The 25643-nt window shown below is 39.9% G+C and overlaps 1 protein-coding gene across 1 annotated transcript in view; it reads left to right on the plus strand.

The window, feature by feature from the left end:
- Positions 1-158: 158 nt before the first annotated feature.
- BBS9 (Bardet-Biedl syndrome 9) overlaps positions 159-25643 on the plus strand; it is a 286159-nt gene continuing 260674 nt past the window's right edge. The window contains exons 1-5 of the mRNA XM_059481140.1: positions 159-354; positions 1467-1587; positions 4886-5036; positions 6174-6238; positions 8640-8753. Coding sequence (XP_059337123.1) covers positions 1476-1587; positions 4886-5036; positions 6174-6238; positions 8640-8753 — 442 coding nt within the window. The 5' untranslated portion in view covers positions 159-354; positions 1467-1475. The remainder of the gene's footprint in view (positions 355-1466; positions 1588-4885; positions 5037-6173; positions 6239-8639; positions 8754-25643) is intronic.

Raw genomic sequence — 25643 nt, forward strand, 5'->3', positions numbered from 1 at the left:
GCTTTTTAAATTTTTTTCCTCTCAGAAAATACAAAATAAATGTTTCTCTTCTTTGCTCTTCCCCCCAAGTACAGGACAAAGTGAGAGAGCCCAACGGCCCATGGCGCCGCTTCCCAAACTACATTTCCCAAGCTCTCCCCTGGGCGGGGCGTGGGGCGGTGAGCGGTTGGTGCCGGCGGTGGGGAGCGGAGGATGCTGGAGATGGCGGCAGTGGTGGGAATGCGCCTGTAGCCCTGCTGCTCTGTGCCTCGCCTCGGGCCGCCACTGAGCGAGGAGCTCCAGTGAGGAAGCGGGGCTGCCGCCCCGGGGCGGCTCGGACTGCGCCGTGCCAGGGAGCTGTCGCCTCCCGCCCAAGTAAGCCCCCGCCGGGCTCCGTCTCTTGTCTCTGGCTGCACGGGGATGTGTGTCTGTATCTGTGTCTGTGTGTGTGTCCGTGTCCCAGGCTCGTGTGGGTGCTGTGTGTGCTGCTCAGGGACTCTGTGAGGGAGGGCAGCAGGGAGTGAGGGGGTGTGTGTGGAGAGCTGCGCTGTGCCAGCCCGCACCCGGCGGCAGAGGGTTGCCTAGCGGGCATAGCGACAGTGAAAAAGGTGGAAAATACGTGGTTTTGTTTGTCGGACTTGGTTTCCTTGAAAGAGGCAAGGCGCGGGCTTGCAGGCTGCGTTTGTTCCGAATCAGTCTGCGTTTGTTCTGAATCCCGTACTTTTCCCTTCGTCCCGCTGGAGCTGCCGGTGCCCGGCCGCCCCTCGCCTCCTGTGCGGGCTGTGGGATCGACTGCGTCCGGGTCCAGAGGCACGGAGCCGTGAGTTTTGAGCTAGGATAATGTTATTGTCAAGCTGCCCGCTAAGGGATTAGTCTCCTCGCTCCTTCCCTCCCCCCTTCTTAAAATAACATCAGGTAGGGAGCAGAAAAGCTGATTTGTGCCCTGTATGACCGAGTTCTTTAGTCGTGTCACTGGAGCATCTTCAAGGCGATTATGCGGAGGAAGTTTTGATGTCGTCTGTTTATGTCTCCATTTACTTGTCTAAAAATAATTTCTCTTGCAGAAGACTTGCATCAGATTTTTTTTCTTTCTTTTTTTTTTTTTTTGTTGGTACTCCTTGGTGAAAGAAGAGAACTCAGTTCTGTGACTTTAAAAACTTTTTATTACTTAGTGCTTGTAACAGAAGGCATTTAGCATTTAACAGTTTTTAAAAGTCTGTTACTGTGTTGCATTTTCTTTGTATAACTAGCAGTGTCTATCACATTTAATTCATCTGACTGTAATATTCCTGAGGTTGTTTTCAGAACTGTATAACCAGAAACGCCAGACACCGGAAATTAACATTTATTTAGCTCACACTAGTGCAATGTGAAATTGAGAGGTGTAATATACTTAAGGAAACCTGTTACTTACAAAGAAAAAGTTTTTTGTATAAACAATTGTATGTATTAATATAAACTTTAACAATGGTTTGTTTCTTTTTCAGTAAAGAAGAATGTCCTTGTTTAAAGCTAGAGAATGGTGGTCCACCATACTTGGAGAAAAGGAAGAATTTGACCAAGGCTGTCTGTGTGTTGCTGATGTTGATAATAGTGGCAGTGGACAAGGTAAATTCAGACTTAAAATTGCTGGCTTTTAAGCCACGCAGCTGTAGGTTTGCTTTGAGCAATGCATGCTGAAAGCTTGTTAGCCAGGTTAGTTGGCTAGTTAGTTTTAGGTCTGCTGTCTTTAATGTGTCCTTGTAGGCTTAAGAAGACAAATTCAGTGCTCTCTGTCTTTTTATATTTGTATGCTGCTAAATATGTTAATTCTTGCTTGTGTTCACTAGTAACTTCTCTCATGTCTTATTTCCTGGTAGTAGATATTTTTAAAATAAAGAATTTTCAGTTAGTCATGGGAGCAAACACATTGTGACTTCTAAAAACCTAGGGGGAGAAAAAAGACAGGTGAGAGCTAAGAAGTTAAAAATTTAGAAAAACAAATAAACAACTCTTTTTGTCTGGAAAATAAGTGACAATTGAACTAAGTGACTCTACTTGAGTAAACCCTGCGTTTCTGTGTAGTCATTAATAATGTGAAATAATCTTTCTGTCAGGGAGAGTTTTTGTGTGTGTATTTTTTAAAATGAATAAATTCTTGGTGTCTCTATGATATCATGCTCACCTTGGAACTTTGTTTTTGCCTGGTAGAGGTACTTGAGTTTGACTTCCTTGCTGCCATACTCTTCTAAAACTATTTTAATGTAAGGTTCTCCCTTTTCAGGGTAATTTGAATAAAGTTGAGCTGTTATTGATTTGGTGTACAACCTTTTTCACTAGAAATTCATAAGAGTCATTTAGGTCAGAAAAGACCTTTAAGATCATTGAGTGCAGCAAACCTCTGTGTTCGTTACTAAACCATGTCCTTGAGCACCATGTCTGCACATCTTTTAAATACCAGCAGGGGTGGTGGTTCAGCTGCTTGCCTTGGCAGTCTCTTCCAGTGCTTCACAACCCTTTTGGTAAAATTTAATATTCCATCTAAGTTTTACAGTCCCTGGTTCACCTCTAAGCCCTGCACTGGCTTTGTTGCCCTTCTCTGGCCATGCTCCACCACTTCCATGGCTTTTCTGTAGTGAGGGGCCCCAAACTGAATACAGTATTTGAGGTGCAGCCTCACCAGTGCTGAATACAGAGGGGCAATACTTTTCTGGCCACGCACTTTCTGGTAGGAGCCAGGATACCATTGGCCTTCTTGGCTGCCTGGGCACATGCTGGTTCATGCTCAGCTGCTGTCAACCATCACCCTGGGTACTTTTCTGTAGGGTAGCTTCCTAGCCACTCTTCCCTACGCCTGTTGTGTTGTGTGAGGTTGTTGTGACTAAACAGAATGACTGACACTTGGCCTTGTTGGACCTCATACAATTGGCCTCAACCCATTGTTCCAGCCTGTCCAGATTCTGCCATAGAGCCATCCTACCCTCCAGCAGATAACCCTCCCACCCAGCCTGGTGTTATCAGCAGCCTCCTGAGGGTGCACTTGATCCCCTCCTCCAGGCTGTTGATAAAAGTAAAAAACAGAACTGGCCCCAGTACTGAGCCCTGGGGAATGTCACTCGTGACTGGTCACCAGCTGCATGTAACTTAGTTCACCACCACTCTCTGGGCTCAGCCACCCAGCCTTTTTTCTATCCAGTAAGCAATATACCTGTCTAAGCTGTGAGTATCCAGTTTCTCCAGGAGAATGCGGGAAATGCTGTCAAAGGTTTACTAAAGTTGAGGTAAACAACATCCACAATCTGTCCCTTTTCCATTAAGATGGTCACTTTGTCCAAGAAGGAGATCAGGTTGGTCAAACAGAACCTGCACATTATAAACCCCTGCTGGCTGGGTTTGATCTCCTGGTTGTCCCATCAAGCTGCGTGATGGCACTAAAGATGATATGCTCCATGGCTTTCCTTGGTACTGAGGTCAGGCTGGCTGGCCTATAGTTCCCCGGATCCCCCTTCTGACCCTTTGTGTAGATGGGCATGACATTTGCTAGCTTCCAGTCATCTGGGAGCTCCCTGGTATTACTGATGATAAATGATGGAGAGTGGCTTGGTGAGCACTTCCTTGCTCAGTGTTCCTGGGTGGATCCCATCTGGCCCCACAGACTTGTGTTTGTGTCTAAGTGATGTAGCAGAATGCTGATCACATCTCCTTGCATTATGGGGGCCTCATTCTGCTCCCTGTCCCCGTCTTCCAGCTCAGGGGCTGGGTACCCAGAGAACTACTGTTGCTCTGTTGAAGACTTAGGCAAAGGCAGTACTAAGTACCTCAGCCTTTTCCTCATCCTTTGTCACTATATTTCCCCCTATATCCAATAAAAAATAGAGATTCTCCTTGGCTGTCCTTTGGTTGCTGATATACTGATAGAAACATTTTTAGTTTTTTATGGCAGTAGCTAGATTAAGTTCTAGTTGGATTTTGGCCCTTGTAATTTCCTTCCTGCAAAACCTTATGATTCAGCCCCCCTGATTCAGCTGCCCCTTCTTCCCAAGGTCATATTTTCTCTTTTTCCTAAGTTCCAGCCAAAGCTTGTGCAGCCACGATGGTGTTCTTCCCTGCAAACTTGTCTTTTGGCACATGGGGATGGCCTGGTCCTGTACTTTTTAAGACTTCCTTTGTTAAAAATGATCAGCCTTCCTGGCCCCTTTGCCCTTCAGGACTGCCTTCCAAGGGACCCTGTCCACCACTCTCCTAAATGGGTGAATATCTGCCCTCAGGAAGTCCATGACAGCAGGTCTGCTGTTCCCCCACCTTCCTTCTCTAAGAACTGAAAATAAAATTTTGTCACCGCTGTGCTCACTACAACCTCCAACCATCACATTACCTATAAATCCTTCTCTGTTTACAAACAGCAAATCCAGTGGGGCACCTTCCCTAGCTGGCTCCTTCAGCAGTTGTGTAAGGCAATTATCTTTCATACACTCCAGAAATCTCCTAGACAGTTCCTCTCTGCTGTGTTATATTCTCAGCAGACATCAGGTAACTTGAAGTCCTCCACGAGAGCAAGGGCTGGTGATTGTGAGACTTCTGCTTGTAGAATATTTTGTTGCCTCTTTGTCCTTGTTGGGTGGTCTGTAACAGACTCCAACCATGACATCTGCCTCATTGGCTTTTCCCTGATTCTTACCCATAAGCACTTTATTGCTGCCATCGCTGGTGCTGACAGATATTCATGTATTGAATTTGGAAATTGCAAATGTAATTGCTAAAGTTAACTAGGAGACAGAGCATAATGAACATTAATTGAATCATGTCAGTGTTCTGTCTTTTTATTTAGGGTATTATTTGAAGCACTCTGCAGCAAATTGAATTCCCCATCTGCATGCTATTGTATTATGTAGTATCCTATGTGTTGGTTTTGTTTGTTCCTTTTTAGATAAAGTTATTGTGGGCAGTTATAATGGATATCTCAGAATCTTTAATCCACATCCTGTGAAACCTGGAGATGAAGTACAACCTGAAGACTTGCTCTTGGAGGTGCAGCTGCGAGAACCAATATTGCAGGTGGAAGTGGGAAAGTTTGTTTCGTAAGTAAATGTCAGGCTGTGGTGCTGGTTATTTAAATATTAGATGTGATTTTCTTCCTTTGTTTTGGAGAGTTTTCAGTTTCTAAATGGAAACTATTAATCACATCTATGACTCCTATAATATGCATTTTATCTGCTTCTTCAATCATCTTCATATGAGAGAATTTTTACTTAAAGTATATATAGAGGATAATCTCCCAAAGAGTTACATAGTTTTTAGAAGTATGTAGAATAGGAAGAACTTAACATTTAAAGTTATCTTTTAAGGTGTTAAGAATACTTGACTAACTTGTTATGGTCTAGGATGTAATACTGATCAATTGTTTCCTGTTTGATAGAGGATAGAAGATCTTTAATTCCAATGAATTTAGTGGAAACAAGTGGCCAGGCAGAGGAGAGATACTGTGACTCTAAGGGAAACACCTTATAGTTAATTTGCTGTAAGAGAATCTACTTAAGAGAACTTTATTTTAGAAATTGGTTCTTGAAGGTCTCATTTTAATTTTGAAATGAACTTCTAATACTGTAGCAAGAACTTTATTTAAAAAAGGAAAGTAAAACCTAACCATGGAGAAGATTCGTGCTCTGAGATCAGAGTCAAGTACTCATGGAGTGACCCTTTGCAGGAATGATAATGTCTTACTCTGTGAAATGAGCTAAAACATTTCAAGTACTTTGCTAGAAATACTATTTGTTTTGGAGAAAGAGGAATATGAAGGTTTGAAGGTTCCATGCAGCTAGTGCAAAAGTTCATTTTAAAAAAAGTAGCGTCTGATATTGCTGAATAATGCTTGTTTGAGGGGATGATCTGCATATTGTCCCTCCATGAAGGATTAACAGCACCTTATTTCAAATGAGTTTCAAACTAAACTGGGAAAATAGTTGGGTTGCTCTTCATATTTGAATCTCAAAATATGTTCTTAAAGGATTAATTTTAATTTTGAAATTAACTCCAAACACTTCAGCATGAATTTAGGAAGATCAGTACTTCTGAGTTTTTACGTTGGTATCTTACACCCAAACCTTTGCATCTGGCCTACACATGAGAGCAATTTCCATGTAGTACTTGAATCTTATCCTTTATGAATTCTATTTGAATTTATCTAAAAATAGTGTTTTTCATACCCTTCTTTACAGTGGTACTGAAGGACTTCATCTGGCTGTGTTGCATTGCCGAAAACTCTGTGTGTACGCTGTTTCAGGTTAGTTTAAAGATCCAAGCTTTCCACTGATTTTAAATTATCTAAAGTTTGGATTAGGTTAATGTTAAACTTGGTATATACAGTGTTTGCTCATCATCACTGAAGATCTGCAGTTGTGTTCTTTCACTCAAGCCCACCTATGAAGAGGAGATATTAGTAATTAGGTTTAGCAGAGGTTGCTGATCTGCTCCATGCCTGAGATGTGTGTGATGGTCTGTGGTTAGCAGTGATTGAGAGCAACTAGTTTCATTATGTTTTTATGAATTGGTGTTACTGTTCAACATGCTAATGAACAGATGGTTTGATAATGCCAACCTACTTAGCTCTTTAAAAAGGAACAATTATGATTCTTTCTGAACTCAGAAGTCCAGATAATTTTTTAGAAAGCCAGAATGTTGGTAAGGTAGCCCATGAGAAGACAGAAGGTTAATACTGGTAAGATGGTGAAACCACTGTGTTTTGTCTTAAATCCTCTTTTTTCTACTGCCTTTGGCTGGAAATTCTATATGATGTGTTCTCTCTGTATGTGAAGAGCCTAGTAAGGAAATACATATTCTGTACTTTGATTTTTTTTTCTTCTATATGCTCAGAGCAAAGCACAGATTTCTATTAATGGTACAGCCATCTTCAAAATTCAATAGACAGCATGGCGTTGTTCATTTTCTCCATGCAGGGACACACTCTGTGATTCCTTTCATTACAAGAGCATGGTTTTCTTGTAGGAGCAGCTTGTTTCCTATTTACAGCCTTGTAGTCAGGTTACAAAAATGTACTCTTTTTGCCTATCTGGAGACACCTGTGAAATTGGTCTTTGCTGAGGAGGGATTCTTGGAGATGCACTGCAGTTTTTGTGCTTTCTCTTTGCTGCAATAGTGTTTATGCCTTAGGATTATAGCCTACCAGTACAATTTTTATTAAAACAATTTATTTTAAAATTTGCCTTAAGAGCCTACAATACTAAGTCTAGAAGTCTTTAGTAGTTATAATTTGCTGTTTGGTCTACATGGCTTAAGCAGTTAAGTAATAATAAAGGTAAAATTCTGCTATCTTTTAACAGACTTTTCATACTAATCTGTAAGCATTCATGCTTTAGTGGTAATTTCTGTCATCTTAATGGGTACTCTCAAACAAGCTCCTTTGAGAAATAACTATCATTACTTCTTTATGCTTTTAAGGCAAATGACACTTCCATATAATGGAATCTTTACTTGCTTTATACATGCTACCATATCTGTTATTCATAATAAAAATCACTATGCTGCTTCTTTGGACAAATGAAAGCATCCTTCAGGGCTGACTAAACTATGGCCTTGATATTGTATTGCAGTCAATATACACAGGGTGACTACTTTCTAACTTGTTTATCCTGAAGTGTTGATGATTATTTAGTTACTATCCAGCAGGGCTTTTCCCCTCATGTCTATTCCAGTCTTTTCCCTAATGTGGGCCTGCTTTAGAGGTCAAAACTGTGTTTGATTTGTTTGGAGAAATTGCCTAAAAGGTTAGCATAAGCTACAAATCTTTCATAGAATGTTGTTTAAGTTGTTGTTGGAATAATATATGTATAATTAAAGCTGTGGCAGGATTTAGTGCAAAGCACCTTTTTCCCAACTGATGTGACTGTTCTCAAAGGATTTTGTTTACTTTTTTTCCTTTGCTAATATTAGTCCTTAAGTATCATTTTATGTAATGACCTTTACTTTCTTGATGGGGTTCAGGAAAAACTTGATTATCAAAAGAGGAACTTCAGTTTCTTTAGAAAGACTTTTATTTTCTGTTAGTTCCTTGAAGGAGTCAGGAAGTTAAAATTCATGCAGACCTTTTCAGACAATGTGACATATTTCACAAAATTATTTTTGTTACCATATGTTTGTCTTTTATCTTTGCATTGCTGATCACTCCATTCAATTTTCAGGCAAAGTAAAGGCAAGTGATGAGTGTGCCCTAAACACAGCTTTGTCAAATTGGAGCTAAAGACCAGCTACAGCTTAATTTGAGACAAAGACTGTTGCTACTGAAGGTGGTTGTTGGATATAGTACATTTACCAAATAGCTAGAGAATCATAAGAATGCCCCTTGGAGCAGGGGGAATCAAAGATTTTTTCCTGATCTTAGAGGTGTGCCCAACATGAAAAATACATTTAAGTAATAAAATCTCAGCCTTTTGTGAGGTCTTTATACCATGTATAGTATAATGAGACTTTATTTCTGGTTCCGACTTTTGGAATTTTATATCTTGGTGATTTTTTTTTTTCAGGAAGCAGCAGTGTGAGCCTACACATCTCAAAAGTCACTAGAAATTAGGTTACATTTCCTTCACATTGTTTACACTGATACTCCTTTACTTCTTCCACAGTGCATGTATCAAATTAATAAATATTTACTCTTTGTTTTTGTGTAGGAACTCAGGGGAATGTGGAGCATGGGAACCAGTATCAGATTAAACTGATGTATGAGCACAATCTTCAGAGAACTGCTTGTAATATGACTTATGGCCCATTTGGTGGTGTAAAAGGTAAGCTCCTTGTATATTCTTTATAATTAGTTTAACTGAATTTGGAAAGACAACATGATGCTGTTGTCTAGAGAAAAACATCTTTCTATTCATCATGGTACTTTTTGTCTGATGCACCTTGAAAATTACTTAAGTTGAAATGAGTGAAGAATATGAAATGCAGAATAGTTGTTTTCTCACATTTTGAACTGGATATGAGTTTACAAGGTTAATATTGATTTTAAAAAATGTGACAAAATTCCTGGCTCTTCCCTTGCAAAGTACTTCAATGTGTTAAAATAATTGTTTTCTTCTGTGCTTGGATTCTGTTTTACTTTTCTGGGCTTGCTTATCCTGAGCAAGTTAAAAAGTTCACATCTTGTTTTGCTGAACCTGAGGTACCAAGTGTCTTGAAAGATATGTAATGCAGACTTCTAAAAAAACTACTTAAACTTAGATTGGGAAAACAGAACAGTAGACAGTAATATTTATGGTGTATTTGCAGATTTGAATGAGTTTAATAGATATCAGTATTTTTTGAACTTGTGGACTTGTGAACTTGTTTTTGTGTTCTGATTTGGAAGCATTGATGTTGGCTTTGCATAACATCTCCTTCTCTTCAGAGGTAGAGATTGCCTAAAAATATTTGGGAGGTGGCAGTCATCAACAAAAGTAGTGTCACTAACCTGTTGGGAGAATGATAAGTCACTTTCTGAGGCAGAAAGTCTCCTTCATCAATATGGCAAATGTATGTAGACAGTCCTTCAGTTCTGTGTCTGTAATAACCTCCCAGTAATAATGCTACAATGCCTTAACTCAAACTCAGGCTTGTCCCTGGGCTGACCAAAATCCTTACTGATTGAAGAGATTTTCAGCTAGTAATTTCTTACAGCTACCTTGGGGAAAATGGTCAGCTCATGTGGGTGAGAAGGTGTAAGGGCTATGAGTATCTTGAGAAGTGAGTGTATATGGTGTGGGCAAATTTGTGTTAAAAACAGAAAGACAATACAGAGGTTCCTAAATCTCAGAAGAGGGACTAATGTTCTCTGACATTCTACAGTGGAGTTGCAGTAACAAATGTATAGGGGATAGTAAACTAAGTGTTGTGAGTGTCTGGAACAGTTCAGAAAGAATAAAACAAGTAAACATGTACCACCATGCAGTTCTGCAGAAGAAATTCTCTGGATTTTTACATGCATGTTTGTTTACCATGGAGGTCTAAGTAGATGTCTGACCACCAGCTCAATCTTGATGCCAGACCTGTCTCAGGAGCTGCGGTGGAAGCAAGTAATCTGATGTAGAAGGTGTCTTTGCAAGCTAGAGAGACAGGAGGTAATGTTTACCCTAGAACCTACTCAGCAAGCCAAACACTTGACCTAGGATGGTCCAAATGAGGGCCAATCCTGACAAAGCAGCAAGAGCAGCAGAAGGAACTCTGGTAAGTTCTGTAAACTATTCTGAGTTTTCTGTGTTAGCATGTTGTACTAATTACCTTTTCCTTTTTTCTTCACCATGTTCCAGTTCACATATATGTGTTTATTGCTGTTGGACAAAGAATGATCTCAAGTCATAAAGAAACAAAGAAGGCAGAGGTTTATGTTATGTAATGAATAATACATATTCATATTGTAAGATTAACATGCTTTCTGTTTACGACCAAAATCTAGGAAAATTATAGTGAATGTTCAGTCACCTGATAGGAGGCTAATAAGGCATGTGTTGAAGCATCAGAGAAATTGTCAAAATGGACACTGGGGAAAGTTATGTTTGGGAAATGAAGGTATATTTTTTTTGGTTGATATCCTGGTCTGAATGTTCTTTTTATGTGGCTTTCCTGGACTATCTGATTAGATTTCTTATTAAGGAAATGCTTTTAATCTTGCCTCAAGCCTTTTGCAGTGAATCTATTTCAGGGTTTTTTTTTTAAAGCATCATCTTTTATATCTTGTTTTGTCCTTGAGGCTTATGAAGGACAGTATTGTGGTTTTATTTCCATCTCACAAAACGAGCCAGAGTGAACCAGAAAGGAAAGCAAGTGCTGTTAGTTTTAGTAAACAAATCCCTGTCCTGGTCTAGCCTGCCATGCTATCAATGTGTATCTGTGTTTGGTAGATAGTCTGGTGTGCCACTGAGAGTCTGTAAATAAATAAACATATTTTTTCTTTACCATCAGTCTTCCACAGGCTTCTCTGGAATTCTTTTCAGGCATCTACTAACAGTGTCTCTTGCCTTCAGTAGAGGTTAATTCATGATGGTGCTGTAGGCCTACAGCAATGAGCTTGCTTTGCTAACAGTCTGTTTTCTGCACCACAGTCTGGAAGTAGAATAAGAAAATACAGGGAGAGGTTTTGCATTTCTTGCCATCTGTTACTATTGTGACTAATATGTGTCTTACTGCTATACTCAAGCATGTTTGAAACAATGTGAGGGTGAAGGAGGCCCTTCACAGGTCATGTTCACAGAACTACTGAAGCAGATGCAGGAGAATGGCAGTTGAACAGAAGGAGGAAAGCATGTGTGCAGGGAAAGCATGCCGTGGGAGTGCTGGGGAGGAGGGTGAATGTCAGTCCCCCAGGAACATGAATTTTCATCTGAGTAAGCAAAGAATGCTGTAGGAGTTTACACAGAGAACTTGATCTATGAAGTTGCTCAGTCTTGCTCAGATTTCTCTTCCTGAAAGTTATGCTTTTTTTACTTTTTATGGAGGTCTTAATCCTATACCTTCAGTGGTAAAGCAGTGCATTCTACTCAGCCAATGGATGTAACACTGACAAAAGAAAAAAAAGATTGGGTTTGCAGTCCTGAGGGGTATGGAAGAGGTTAAAAGTAAAGTCAGGACCGTGGACTTTAGACAGGCAAGCTTCCTACTCTTCAAGGAGTTACTTGGACCCTTTGTGAAACTGCCCTCGGGGACAAGGACTCAGAAAATGGCAGATCTTCAAGGATGCCTTCCATAGAGTGCAAGAGCTCAGGATCCCCAGGTGTGAAAAATTGGGAAAGGAAGGCAAGAGATAGACATGTCTGAGTTGAGACTTGTTGGTCAAAGTAAAGGGCAAGAAGGAAATGCATAGCCAATGTAGACAGGGAGAGGTGACCTGGGAAGAATATAGGGGTGCTGTCTGGTTGAGTAGGGATGGGGTTAGAAAAGCCAAGGTACAGCTGGACATGAACTTGGTGAGGGGTGCAAAGAGCAACAAGAAGGGTTTCTACAGGTACATTAGCCAAAGGAAGGTCAAAGAAAGCAAACTGGTGAGAGTGGATGAGTGGAAGGCTGAGGAACTCATCAACTATTTTGCCTCAGTCTTCACTTGTAATTTGTCTTCTGGGGGATAGTGGGGGAACAAAGTCTCTCCCACTCCAAGGAAAGATTGGTTTTGTGACCACCTGAGGAATCTAAGTCTATGGGACTTGACTGAGAGGCATCCCAGAATCCTGATGGAATTGTCTGATGGAGTTGCCAATCTACACTCCATGATTCTAGAAAAGTCATGGCAGTGGGTGAAGGCCAGGGTTACTGGAAAAAGGAAACACTGAATGCATTTTAAAAGGGCTGGAAAGGACCCCCCCCCTCTCCCAGAAGTACTGACCTGTCAGCCTCACCTCTGTGCCTGGAAATGTCATGGAACAGAACTTCCTAGAAGCTGTGCTAAGGCACATGGAGAACAGGGATGTGACTCTAGACAGCATGGCTTCACTAAGGGCAAGTCCTGACAGATCAACTTGTGGCCTAGTGGTAGAGAGTCATGGAGTGGCTACATCAGTGGGTAAGGTAAGGATTATGAATGTCATCTATCTGGACTTCTCTTAAGTCATTGACACACTCTCCCACAACATCCATCTCTTTAAATTGGGGAGAGATGGTATGATGGGTGGGCTGTTCACTAGATGGTTAATTAGTTGTGTGGTTGCATCTAGAGTATCATAGAATCACAGAAAATCCTGAGTTTGAAGGGACCCATCAGGATCATCCAGTTCAACTCATGACCCTGTGCAGGACACCCCAAGAATCACACATGCGCTTCTTGAATTCAGACAGGCTTGGTGGTGTGACCACTTCCCTGGGGAGCCTGCTCAACCACCCTCTGTATGAAAAGCTTTCCTGATATCCAACCTAAACCTCACCTGACTTACCTTTTTGTCATTTCCTCAAGTCCTGTCACTGGTCACAAGAGTGAAAGATCAATACCTGATCCTCTACCTCCCTTCAGGAGGATGTTGAAGACCACAATGATATCTCCTCTCAGTTCCCTCTTCTCTAGGCTGAACAAATTGAGTGACCTCAGTTGCTCATAAGGCTTCCTCTCCAGATCCTTCACCATCCTATAGAATGACAAGTGGTGCTCCTTGGGCATCTGTAGTAGGAGCAGTGCTCTTTAATGTCTTCATCAATGATCTAGGCAGTGGGACTGAGTGCATCCTCAGCAAGTTTGCAGATGACACCGAGCTGTGTGGTATGGTTGACACACCTGAAGGATGGGATGCTGTCCAGAGGCACCAGGACAAGCTTGAGAAGTGGGCCCATGGGAACCTGACAAAGTTCAACAGGTTGAAGTGCTGCACCTGTGTCTGGGCAATCCCAGATGAATGAAGACTGATGGGAAGATGCACTCATTGAGAGCAGCCCTATGAGAAGAACTTGGGTGTTCTAATGGATGGAATGCTGGATGTGAGGCAACAGTTTGCACTCACAGCCTGGAAGGCTAATTGTATTCTGGTCTGCATCAAAAGCTGTGTGACCATCAGGGTGAGGGAGGTGATTGTCTCCCTTGCGAGAGCCCACCTGTAGTGCTGCTTGCAGTTCTGGAGTCCTCATCACAGGGAAAACATGGAACTGTTGGGGCTGGTCCATAAAAGGGCCATGAAGATGGTCAGAGAGCTGTCTGCTACAAAGACAGGCTGAGACAGTTGGTGTTGTTGAGCCTGGAGAAGAAGAAGAATTCAGGGAGACCTCAATGTGGTCTTTACATACTTAAAGAGAGCTAAAGGAAAGCTGAGGACAAAGGCTTCATCCTACAAGAGGGATAATTTAGATTAGATATAAGGAGGAAGATCTTTTACAGTGAAGGTGGTAAAACACTTAAGGTCAGATTGGATGGGGTTCTGAACAACCTGACCTAGATGATGTCCCTCCTCATTGTGGAGGAGATTTGGCTAGATGACCTTTAAAGAACTCTTTCAACCCAAACTATTCTATGATTCAATGATTTTAATGTCTCTGGAGTTGTTTCCCATGTTCGAAATACAGAAACAAACACTGCTAGATGTGTATTGTATTCTCATTCAGCTTTCCTTAGTGTAGGTTTTTGTTGTTCTGTCCCTGCTAGTTTATAGCAAGCTTAGACCCTTGTAATATTTTGGTCTATTTGACAGCACATCTCTTTGGCTGAAATCTGTTGGAGATGTAAAATATAAAACGTGCGACTGTCACTTCTCAACTGTTCATTTTTTTGACTCTTGTATTAAGAAAAAATCTATTAGTCGTTTCTCTGTGGAGAGTAATGTGAAGTAAAGAAACTTATTTTGTAGCCTTATTTCTAAATTTCATTCTTGCTGGTGTCTTCAATTTAATGATTTTATCTATGTGCAACTTTCATATGTGGAGGAATTGAGACAGATGTTCTCATAACAGTAACTGATGAAGAAACAACAAACTCATTTATTCTCATCATAGAAAGCTGAAATCTAAATTAAATAAACTATTAAAGCTGTAGAATAAAAAAATCCAAAGACTGAGTAGTTGTCTAGTGGCTTGCATAGATTAACTGTACATTTTTGTTAAAAATAGCAGAGTGTGAATTGTGCTTGTCACCACTAGATGGTCCTCTTACAACACTTACCACTCAGCATTTCTAAAGCTGCATTTATTCTCGAACTGATTCTACAGGTGTATTTACTGCAACACTTAGTGAGGTGTAGGAAGCACAAAAGCACTTTCTGAAAACCTCTATAGCTAAGAGTGTTATTGATTGAAACAAAATGTATTCTGGTGGTTGTAGAATGTTAGCAAAAAGGTGAGATGAAATTGATTCTTACTTTCAGCAGAACTGTTACAGGCTCAGGGCTGTGAGAAATAACTATGAAATCCCTTATAAGTTTAGCTAGAATTCTCAACAAGGCTAGTGGAAATGTTTAAAGATAGTAAATGGAAAACACCTACAAAGATGAAAATGTGGAAGTCAAGCATAGTGTAGGCAGAGTTGGTTGTGACTTGGAACTTTTAAATCTGTGGCAAAAGATTATAATGCAGATATTTACATTTCTTTGCTGCTTTTGCTAAATGTTTGTTCCTTGCTGTCTCTGAACACTGGTGCTAAAATGAAAACAAGAAACTATCAAGAAGGGACATATAAAGATCACCTATTGATTTAATATTTAAAAAACTTAATATTGTTAGCCTAGACTTTGAAAAGTTGAACTTAACTTCAAGACACTGCCTTTGTTGTTTAGAATGCATATCTCCTTTTCATATTTCTGAACTCTTCCTCATGGTCTTAGAGCTATAAGTTGAGTTTGTCATCCAGTGCTCCAATTCTAGCATATGGGTCATTTTAGAAAGGATGATTAATGATAAAACCATGAGTCAGTAGGGCTGAACCCTGGTTTTCAACCAAGTGAACTCTTAACCTGGCCACAAAATGTCACAGCCCTTAAGTAATGAACAGATTGTAAACTTTATGGTTACTTCAGATATAAAATTTAAAGACCTTGAGGGTATTCTACCTTAAGCTGTCTTTTTTTTTTTTATTATGAAAATGAAGGTGAAAAAGCATATATCTTTAAGATTTATGTTTTACCCTTACTTATGGTGAGTACTCAGCTTTACAAAAATTCTACTTTATATAAACCCATTCATCACAAAAGTTTTATAATAAGGTCAGGTTGTACTATTATGGCATCATGCAATTACGCCACCCAGAGACTGCTCTGCTAAGAATTCAGCTGTCATTATATGAAGTGATGTTTGCTGATAGTTTAAATTATCTTGGAAAATATTTTCTGTTTTCACATCTGCAGTATGTTCTGAGTCTTTATGAGTCAAATACCAATGACATGGTATTTGGCTCAAATTCACAGTTTAAGATGATGAGCTCATTAGAGAGGTTAAGTTTGGAGGCAGCCTGGGCTGTTACAACCCCAGCCTGGCTGGGTTTGTGATCTCAAGGAGCATGGTCTTGGCAAGAAGCAAAGTCAGGACCCTGAGCTTTGGAAGAGTGAACTTCCAGACATCTAAGGAGTTGGTGAATGAGATGGCCTGAGAAACTGTCCTTAGGGACAAAGTAGCTGACTAGAGCTATCACGTGGAGCACAAAGCTCTACATCCCAGTGTGAGAGAAATCAAGCAAGGTAGGGCAGACACCGACATGGATGAGCAAGGATCTAGTCCTCAAACTGAGAAGAAAGAAAGAAATGTGCAGCCAGTGGAAACAGAAGGGACGTGACCTGGGGAGAGTACAGGGATATCATTCAGATGTGTAGGGATGGGATCAAGAGTGTCAAAGCACTGATGGAACAGGACTTAGTGAGGGATGTGAAAAATAACAAGAAGCTATTCTGTGAGTATACAATGTCAGAAAAAAAAAGGTTAAGGAGACCAATAAATGACAAAGGAGAATGACAAAGGAGAACTGGTAACAACAGATATGGAGAAGAGTGAGGTATTCAATGAGTTTTTTGCCTCAGTCTTCACTGGCAGTCAGATTTCTCACATCTCTCAAGTCCCTGAACATCCAGTGGGAGTTGGGAGAGCCAAATTCCTCCTGCAGGTTTGGGACTACTTGATGAAGCTGAATAGCCACAAGTCTGTGGGGCCTGATGGCATGCATCCCAAGGTCCTGAGGGAACTGCCTGAGGTTGTTGCAAAGTCACTCCATTTGAAAAATCATAGCAGTCAGGCAAAGCCCTGGTAACTGGAAAAAGGGAAACACCTCTCCTATTTATAATTAGAGTAGAAAGGAAGCTCTGGGGAACGTCAGACTAGTGAGCCTCTCCTCTGTGCCTGGTAAAATTATGGAGCAGATCATCCTGGAAGCAGTGTTAAGGTATGGCTTCATGAAGGCCAAATCATATCTGACCAATCTGGTGGCTTTCTGTGATGGAGTTACTGCAATGGTTGACAAAGGACAGTGAATGGATATCAGCTACCTAGGCTTCTCTAAGGTGTTTGACATGGGCCCACATGGCATCCTTAATTCCAAACTGGAGAGATGTGGATTTGCTGGATATGCTATTTGTTGGATAAGGAACTGGCTGGATGGATGCAGCAGGAGAGTTGTAGTCAGTGGCTCTATGTCCAAGTGGAGGCTGGTGACATGTGGTGTTTCTGTCTTGGGACCAGTGCTCTTTAATGTCTTCATCAATGATCTAGGCAGTGGGACTGAGTGCATCCTCAGCAAGTTTGCAGATGACACCAAGCTGTGTGGTATGGTTGACACACCTGAAGGATGGGATGCCATCCAGAGGCACCAGGACAAGCTTGAGAAGTGGGCCCATGGGAACCTGACAAAGTTCAACAGGTTGAAGTGCTGCACCTGTGTCTGGGCAATCCCAGATGGATGAAGACTGATGGGAAGATGCACTCATTGAGAGCAGCCCTATGAGAAGAACTTGGGTGTTCTAATGGATGGAATGCTGGATGTGAGGCAACAGTTTGCACTCACAGCCTGGAAGGCTAATTGTATTCTGGTCTGCATCAAAAGCTGTGTGACCATCAGGGTGAGGGAGGTGATTGTCTCCCTTGCGAGAGCCCACCTGTAGTGCTGCTTGCAGTTCTGGAGTCCTCATCACAGGGAAAACATGGAACTGTTGGGGCTGGTCCAGAGGAGGTCCACAACAACAGTCAGAGAGATGGAACATCTCCAAAACCAGGCTGAGACAGCTGGGATTTTTCAGCCTGAAGGAAAGGCTCTTGTGAGAGCTTCTTGTGGCCTGACAGTATTTAAAAGGGGCTTACAGAGAAAATGGAGTGTGACTTTTTACAAGGGCAAATAGCGATGGGACAGATGGGAATGGTTTTATACTAAAAGAAGATAGGTGTCCCATCCCTGGGATTTTTCAAGGCTAGGTTGGATGGCTGGGTTTCCCCTGAGCAACCTGGCATAGTGGGTCCCTACATCATCTACTAGATCAGGTTGCTCTGAGACCTGTGCAGTCTGATTCTGAATATTTCCAGGGATGGTACTTCCACCACTCTAGTGGTGGACAAACCTGTTCCAGTGTTTGACCACCCTCCTTGTTAAAAAAGTTCTTCCTTATGTCTATTCTAAACCAACCTTTTTTTATTAAAACCTTTACCCCTTGCCCTATAACAGCATGCTCTTCTAGAAGTTTATCCCCATAAATAATTGTTGTACTTGGCTAGTAAACCCTAAGTGATGGATTTTTTTTTTTGCTGATTGAAAGCTTCTGATAAATAAGTTGCATGTTTTTCCATTTTTAAAAGGTATGAATGGAGTGAAGCAAGTGAACTGCATATAGTGTTTTAGTTGAGAATTTATTTTCTTATTCTTCTTTATCATACAGTGTTCCTCCAGTTCAATTTCTAAGGCATAAATCTGGTATTAATCTAGATATAGTCAGGTCTTATTAAGCAATATTCCATATATTGTTTAGTCTTAATAAAGTTAAAACAATGTTAATTGAAAAACAGTGAGAAGGGGTTTTTTTGGTAGCTAGGTAGTGATTGGATTTTGAGCCAATATTGTTACATTTTGTGATTGATATAATTTGGTAATAATTTTGTATCATTCCCATGTTTTATTTTTTATGGTTACACCAAAATCATGTTTTTTTAATTAAAATAATGAATTTGATCAGCTCTACCTGTGTCAAATTTTGGTTAATCAATTTACCATTGCTGACATTAGTTGTATGAAGTAGTAGTAGTAAACTGTTGTAAAAATATTAAAACTCCTTATAGATACATAATCACCCTGAGATTAGTTGAGATAATTATTACCTGCTTAAGAATCTCATGAATTTACATGTTGGCACAGTAAAAGATTTGCAGGGAATGGGCATTAAGCAAAACTAATTTTTGACTCAGTGCAAATAAATTAATATTACTTAATAATTAATTTTTATAATCTTTTCCTAACATGTATGTTTAGATAATTAGTGCTGAAGTTACCTTAATTTTGTACCTACAAGATACAGAATAGACTCTGACCTATGCCTTGACTTTGTCATGCCCTTATTGAAGGTATTTAGTCATGGTACATTTTCCTGCCTGTAGAGAAATCTGCGAAAGAAGACAGTAGTTTGGAAAATGAATCTTACTCCTACTTTACCATTTTCTGTTGGATGGTTTAGGACTTAGCCACTTTATACTGTTAGCCTAAGTCCTTCTACATCTTGAGAAACAGTCAATGTACTTCTTGTGCCTGACTGTTCTTAAAAAGAGATTTACTGGTGCGGAGCCTGCTTATAAGAAATAATGGTATTATGCTTTTTATAGGGGAAGAAAAGTGCCCTTATTACTTCTTTGGAAAAGTTTGCAGATTAAGCCACAATTTCATTCTATGCCTTGTTTGCTTTCAGTCAGATGTGACTTATGTTTGAGGAAAGTATATGCAATAAATTTCTGCTGAAGTAATGTGAAGAGTAGAGGAGGGCTTTAAAGTAAAAACAAAGCCACTGTTACTTGAAACTAAGGCAGCTTTACAGATTATCACATAAATTTCCTGTGGTCAGTTGTGCATTAGGCTGAATGCTGAGCAGGATAGTAGCTCATATATGAACAAACATCAATGTATAAGGAGTGAATACTAAAGTTCTCTGCTTTGAGGCCTGGTGAATGAAGTGCAGGTTTCCTGAGCTGCTCTCTGAAGTGCTTAGGAAGTGTGTGAACGATCACATGCTCTGGGAGGAGGACACCCTTTCCCAGGTGAGGATTGAGTTCTGTGGTTGTTCTTCAGGGTGTAAGTGGTACATTAAGATGGGTAGATGAACACTCTGAATACTTCCAGTTTTCTTTTTCAATAATTTTTTTTTTTTTTCAGTTTTAAAAATTTAAAAATCTTCTTAAGAAGTAAAAAACCAGCATATTGATAGCTCACCAGTGGGGGACACAATCTATTGAATTGGTCTTGAATAGAATACTGATTTTATTTAGTGACAGGCAGAAATAATAGTTTAATAACTGCTGAATTATTTTGAATAGCATTTCCTTACAGATAATGGTTTTGAACTGCAAAAGCACTGTTACTGCTTTGTGTGATTCCACACACTTGCATTATCTAATAGTTAAATAATAAGTGAATTAACCACAGTTTTCTATAACTCTTCAAATGAGTTGATAAATGATGTAGTATTGGATCCCCCTAATAAGCACAGGCTTTGAAATGTACATTTTCATCTGAAACTTTGATGCCTTAATTCAGCCTCCAGAGTAGTTCAGATTTATTTGAAGTTGTTTCATGGATACTCTACCAGTAAAGGCAGATAATAAAACAATAGCAAAGGGAAGGAAAAAAGAAAATACAGCTTTGACATGAAAATGTTACAAGCAGAAAAGTGTGAAAATACCTTGAACCTATCTTTTTCTCAGCAAATGGGTTTGAATTCATTTTACTTTTATTATAGCACTGGCCTAGAGGCAAAGTATGTTTGAGTGTTACAACAAAGAACGTGCTATATGGAGGAATTTTTTTAATAATGGAATACAACATATGCATAAACCATGCAAGGTTGTAACAGGAAACTTTGTGAGGAGGGTAGACTGTATTTAACTTTTCTACAATTCTGCAAGAATAAATTTTATTAGGTGTTAGTCAGAAAAAAAAATTATCAGCTGAGTTTTATGCTGTAAGGTTAAATGATTCTTATGACTATGTTTAAACACTGGAGCAGTATAAATTCAGACTTTGATTTATTGGCTAGTTCTGTAAAGGAGTAGGATATTTAACTGTTGCCTTCCTTTTAAATTGCTTCTGCATAAGGACAGATTTTTTGAAAGGTTTGGGCTTTGAAATTTTTTCATGAAATAGATTTGGTGATGACTACTTCTAAATAGTTTCTCATTCAGCTTTGGAAAACTGTTAGTGTTTTGTTTTGGGTTTTTTTTTCCTATTAATAATTGAGCTAGAACTTCTCTATATTGAAGAAGTGAATGGAAAAATAATCAAGGAAAAGTTCTCTGAATCTCTTACCATCCATTCCCTCTTCTTAACAGTAATGATTGTAGCCTAATGATCACAGCCTAACTGAAGTAAAAGGTCTCGTTGCCTTCAGTTGGCCAGAACTTTGCCTCACTTGAGAATTCCTAGATAAATCTCCTAATCAGCAATTTGCTTAAAAAAAGAACTATAATTTAAGTAAAATCAATTGCAGAAATACGTAACTTTGAGAGCAGTTGTATATGTACGTGAAAGACTTGTTTTTCAAAACTTTGGTAAATTCTGTGTGACACTTTGTCTAATTTCCCTTGTTGAGGTATGGTGCCCAAAATTGTGCAGTGACTGTGCATGGGTAGCATAAAATGTTTTGTATTTTACATGTGGGTTTGTGGCTTCTGCAGTGCTCCTGCCAAGAGTCAGTGAGTGCAAAGGCAAACAATAATTACCTCATGTGTTTTTAATAGCACATGTATATTAATAATGGCCCAATCTGACTTTTGTCTTTTGATGACATATTGTTGACTCATTTTAATTCATCGTCCTACTCTAATCTCCAGACTCTTTTTCTTAGTGCTATTGCCTGCCATTCTCTGGTTTCCTGTGAGTCAATTGTCTGAGATCACATCAGATGTTTTATTTCAGTTTAGAGATGCTGTCTCTAAAGTTTAGAAATGCAGTATATGTTATTACCCTGTCTGGTAAATAGTTTGGCATGATGAATTTTCTGTTACTTCAAACCTATGTACAGTTTTATTATTTACATATGTACTTTCTTATTTAAATGTTCCAGCATTTCATGTGAATGCATTTGTCTATAAGATTTGTTTGCTGCCCCATAATTTTTCCTCCAAAAGAATGAAGTTTTAGTTTCTAATTATTTAGTCTATTTTGTCTTCTCCAAGGGTCTTTTAGAAGTGTGTATATGTAGCTTTTTTTTATTTTTCCAGTGGTCATCAATGATTACTCCATTACAAAAAAAGTCTCCAACCTATAGGAATTTATTTGGAGAGTCACCAAACCCTTATTAGTTGCTTTTCCTGGAGGGTTGAAATGTATCTTGTACAAACTATAATGCTTTATATTAATTTTATTTTGGTGCAAATCACTCCTTTCAAAAATTGCTGTACTACATCATTATGGTAGCTTAGTCCCTAAGTACCAAAGAACTGCTCACTCACTTTCTCCCACTTCACCCTGGTGGACTGGGGAAGAGAATCAGAAAAAGGTAGAACCTGTGGGTTGAGACAAGAACGGTTCAAAATTGTACATGAAGTATGATAGGAATGATAATAGTAATAAAAAGAAGAGAGAAATAAAACCCAAGAAAAACAAATAATGCACAGTACGGTTGCTCAGCACCCACTGACTGATGCCCAGCCTGGCCCCCATCAGTGATCAGCCCCTTTACAGCCAGCTCCTCATTTACGTGTTCTCAGTGTGTTTCCAACAGTCTAAAAATACAGGATAACAAATTGTTCCTGTGATGTCTTTTCTAAGATTGCCAAGAAGGAAACTAGTAGGATGGTGATTTTTTTTTTGATAGACATGTAATTCACTGAGTCATTTGACCACAAAGTAAGAGTTAAGCTTTTCTGTATGTTGGTTACTAGCCTAGGATATATATAGACAAATGACTTGAATGTGAAAAGTGGCTGTGTTTCCTTGGTGCTTTTTAGCAAATTAAATCAAGCTGTTTATTTCTAATTTTTTTAGGGTATATTTAAAACTTCTTGAAGATATATTGGACTTTCATCTAATATTCTGTACGGTAAACCCTCACTTTTGTGTTGTAAGCTTCTGACCATCTGACTTTGTTACAAATATTCTCAATGAGTTCTTTGGATGTGAATGCAGTTATTCAGGAGATCATTCTTCAGTACATATCTTTAACAATTCTTTAGCTCAAAAAGTTAGTAAATCATCACATAGAAGGCATAAAGTTGGAAGGTACCCCTGGAGGTCATCTAGTTCACAAGCCCTGCTTGTCCCTAGAGCGTGTTAGTTGGGTTTGTTTCCAGATGGCTTTTGAATATTTCCAGCGAGGGAGACTTCACAATCCCTCTGAGCAAACTAGTCCAGTGCTTAGCCACAGCCTCACAGTAAAGAAGTTTTTCCTCATGTTCAGGTGGAATTTCCTGTGTACATCAGTTTCTGCCCATTGCCTCTCATCCTATTGCTTGGCACCGCTGGGAAGAGTCTCGTTCCATCCTCTTGACACTCTCCCTTCAGATACTTACTATATATGTTGATGAGGGCTCCTCTCAGTCATCTTCTTGAAACTAAACAGGCTCAGCTCCCTCAGCCTGTCCTCATAGGAGAGATGACCTCATCCCATAATCATCCTTGTTGCTGTCCCCTGGACCTGCTGCAGAAGCTCCATGTCTCTCTTGTACTGGGGATCCCAGAGTTGGACACAGCATTCCAGATGTGGCCTCAGCAGGGCTGGGTAGAGGGGCAGGATCACCTCCCTCAGGCTGCTGCCAATGCTCTTCCTGATGCATCCCAGGATACCATCAGCATTTTTGGCCATAAGGGCACACTGCTGGCTCATGGACATCTTGCTTGTTTCCCCCAGGTCCTTCTCCACAAACTGCTTGGACAAGCTGTCTTGGACCCCTTGTCCCTCTAGGGCATGTTCCCTGGGATTCTTCAAGAAGGTCCCTGAGGAGGCCAAAGTTAGCTCTCCTGAAGTCCTGTGTTGTGAGCCTACTCATTGACCTCCTTCTTCCTCACAGGACACTAATGATCTCATGGTCACTGTAGCCAAGGCTGCCCCCAGCCTTCACATCTCTAACCATGCATTCTGTGTTTGTTAGTAAAGGTCCAGCAGCACACCTTTCCTAGTAGGCTCCTTCACCACCAGTGCCAGAAAGTTATTGTCAGTGCTTTCCAAGAATCTCCTGGGTTGTTTATGCCTTACTTGTGGTTCCTCCAGCAGATGTCCAGGTGGTTGAAGTCCTCCATGACAACCAGGACTTGTTACTGTGAGGCTACTGTCAGCTGTCTGTATAAGACCTCATCTGCTTCCTCCTCCTCCCCCTCAGGCAGCCTGTAGCAATCACCCACAACAGTGTCACCCTTAATAGTTTGTCCTTTAATCCTAATCCATAAACTCTCAACTCACTCATCATCCTCCCTGAGACAGAGCTTCACGCATCAAAGTACTTTGGGAAGTGCTTAGCCATCATGAAGCTTCTTAGTCTAAGGAGACTATAAAAGGAGAAGTAGGAAAAAAGATAGGGAATTTCACTGGGTTTTAACAGTGGGATGGTGTAGTTCTGTCTCATTGCTTTCTGAGAACAAAATTTTCAGGTCTGTTTTAAATGGAATTTTAAACTTGATAGATTTATTTGATGATGGTGACTTAAGATCTTACTGATGACTTTTGAAAGTATCAAAAATATTGAAAAATAGGACATGCATTCAGCTTCAGCTTAACTCAGTGAAAGGTCTGCTGTTGATTTATGATTCACTATAAACATCCATGTGCCTGAACTATTCAGTCAAGTGTTATTGATTTTGAAGGGCAGCTGGTGACAGTACTTGTTTGTGGGAGATTTGCTAGCTCAGTAGAGTTGTTCTGTAATATTTGTATAATGTATGATAGGTGTATAACTTTAGATGAGAGCAGAAAAGTTCACAGACTGGAATTTCTCCTACTTGCTTTAGAAAAAGTGCATGCCAGTGTTGTAATGCCTGTATGAATGCAAGGCTCTTTAGAAGAAGATTTCTGCAGCTGCTAGGGCCTGAACAAGTTATGGCAACAAACAGAATTTAAGGAAAAGAATTTTACCATCTTTTCATGAATCATCATTATTCAGGCAATATCCAGGCATACAGCCATTTTCAGGACCTCCTCTATGCTATCTATAATAATCTTCTGCATTGAAAAAAAGAACAAATTTGAGTGACACCACTTTCACAGCTGCCTGAACATTTTTACTGAGGGTATTTCTTGCACTAGTTGGAAACATTCACTTTTATTTGTAGAAAAAAGTATTCTCTTAATATGGAGGTTGTGATAAATTTTTGTACTACAGTCTGTTTAGGGGAAGAGACTTTACCTGTCATGCATACACAGTGCCAAATACTATGTTTCTTTCAGTAGGCATTTTAGTATGTTGGATGTTGCAGCTATGACACTTTGGGGTCTTTATACTGCATGCTGGTCTACCCTACTCCTTTTATCCATACTAGTGTTTTTCCTAAGGGTCCTTCCACCATCGCAGGTTAATATGAGATTTAAAGGCATAATTCCCAAGTAACATAATTTAACTATGTCATCTTCTGTGACAAGACTTGAATCAAGAACAAAGGAGCATATCACAAGTCTCTAAGGGATTAATAGTGTGAGTGAGGGCTGATTGGCCTTTGGAGATAATTCAATAGTTCAAGAGTCTCTTTCCATCTGAAATCCTCCTTATGTTTTATGGCAGGCAGAAATCTACAAGAGGTTAGAATTCAGTATGACAGGTGAGAGAAGCAATGACATTTTTTTTCTTGTGGCAGCTCTGACTCCATGCTTTACTATGACTTGACCAGGGAGGCTCCTTACGGAGAGGGCTGTTACAGAGACAGCATCTGGGACTCATGAATATGTTTTACTGCAATGCTTTAATATCCAGAATGGTTTAAGAAATAATTCAAGCTAACATCAGTAGAAAAAGAACTTACGTGTTTTCCTTAAAAGGAAAGGACGTACATGTTTTCCTTAAACACTTAGTTTCTCTTGAAATTCTTCTCTTCCTATCCTCTACTCTACTTTTTATTTCCTTCCCACTGGAGTGATTTTTCAATT

The sequence above is a fragment of the Ammospiza nelsoni genome, chromosome 1, assembly GCF_027579445.1.
Source record: "Ammospiza nelsoni isolate bAmmNel1 chromosome 1, bAmmNel1.pri, whole genome shotgun sequence".
Lineage (NCBI taxonomy): Eukaryota > Metazoa > Chordata > Aves > Passeriformes > Passerellidae > Ammospiza > Ammospiza nelsoni.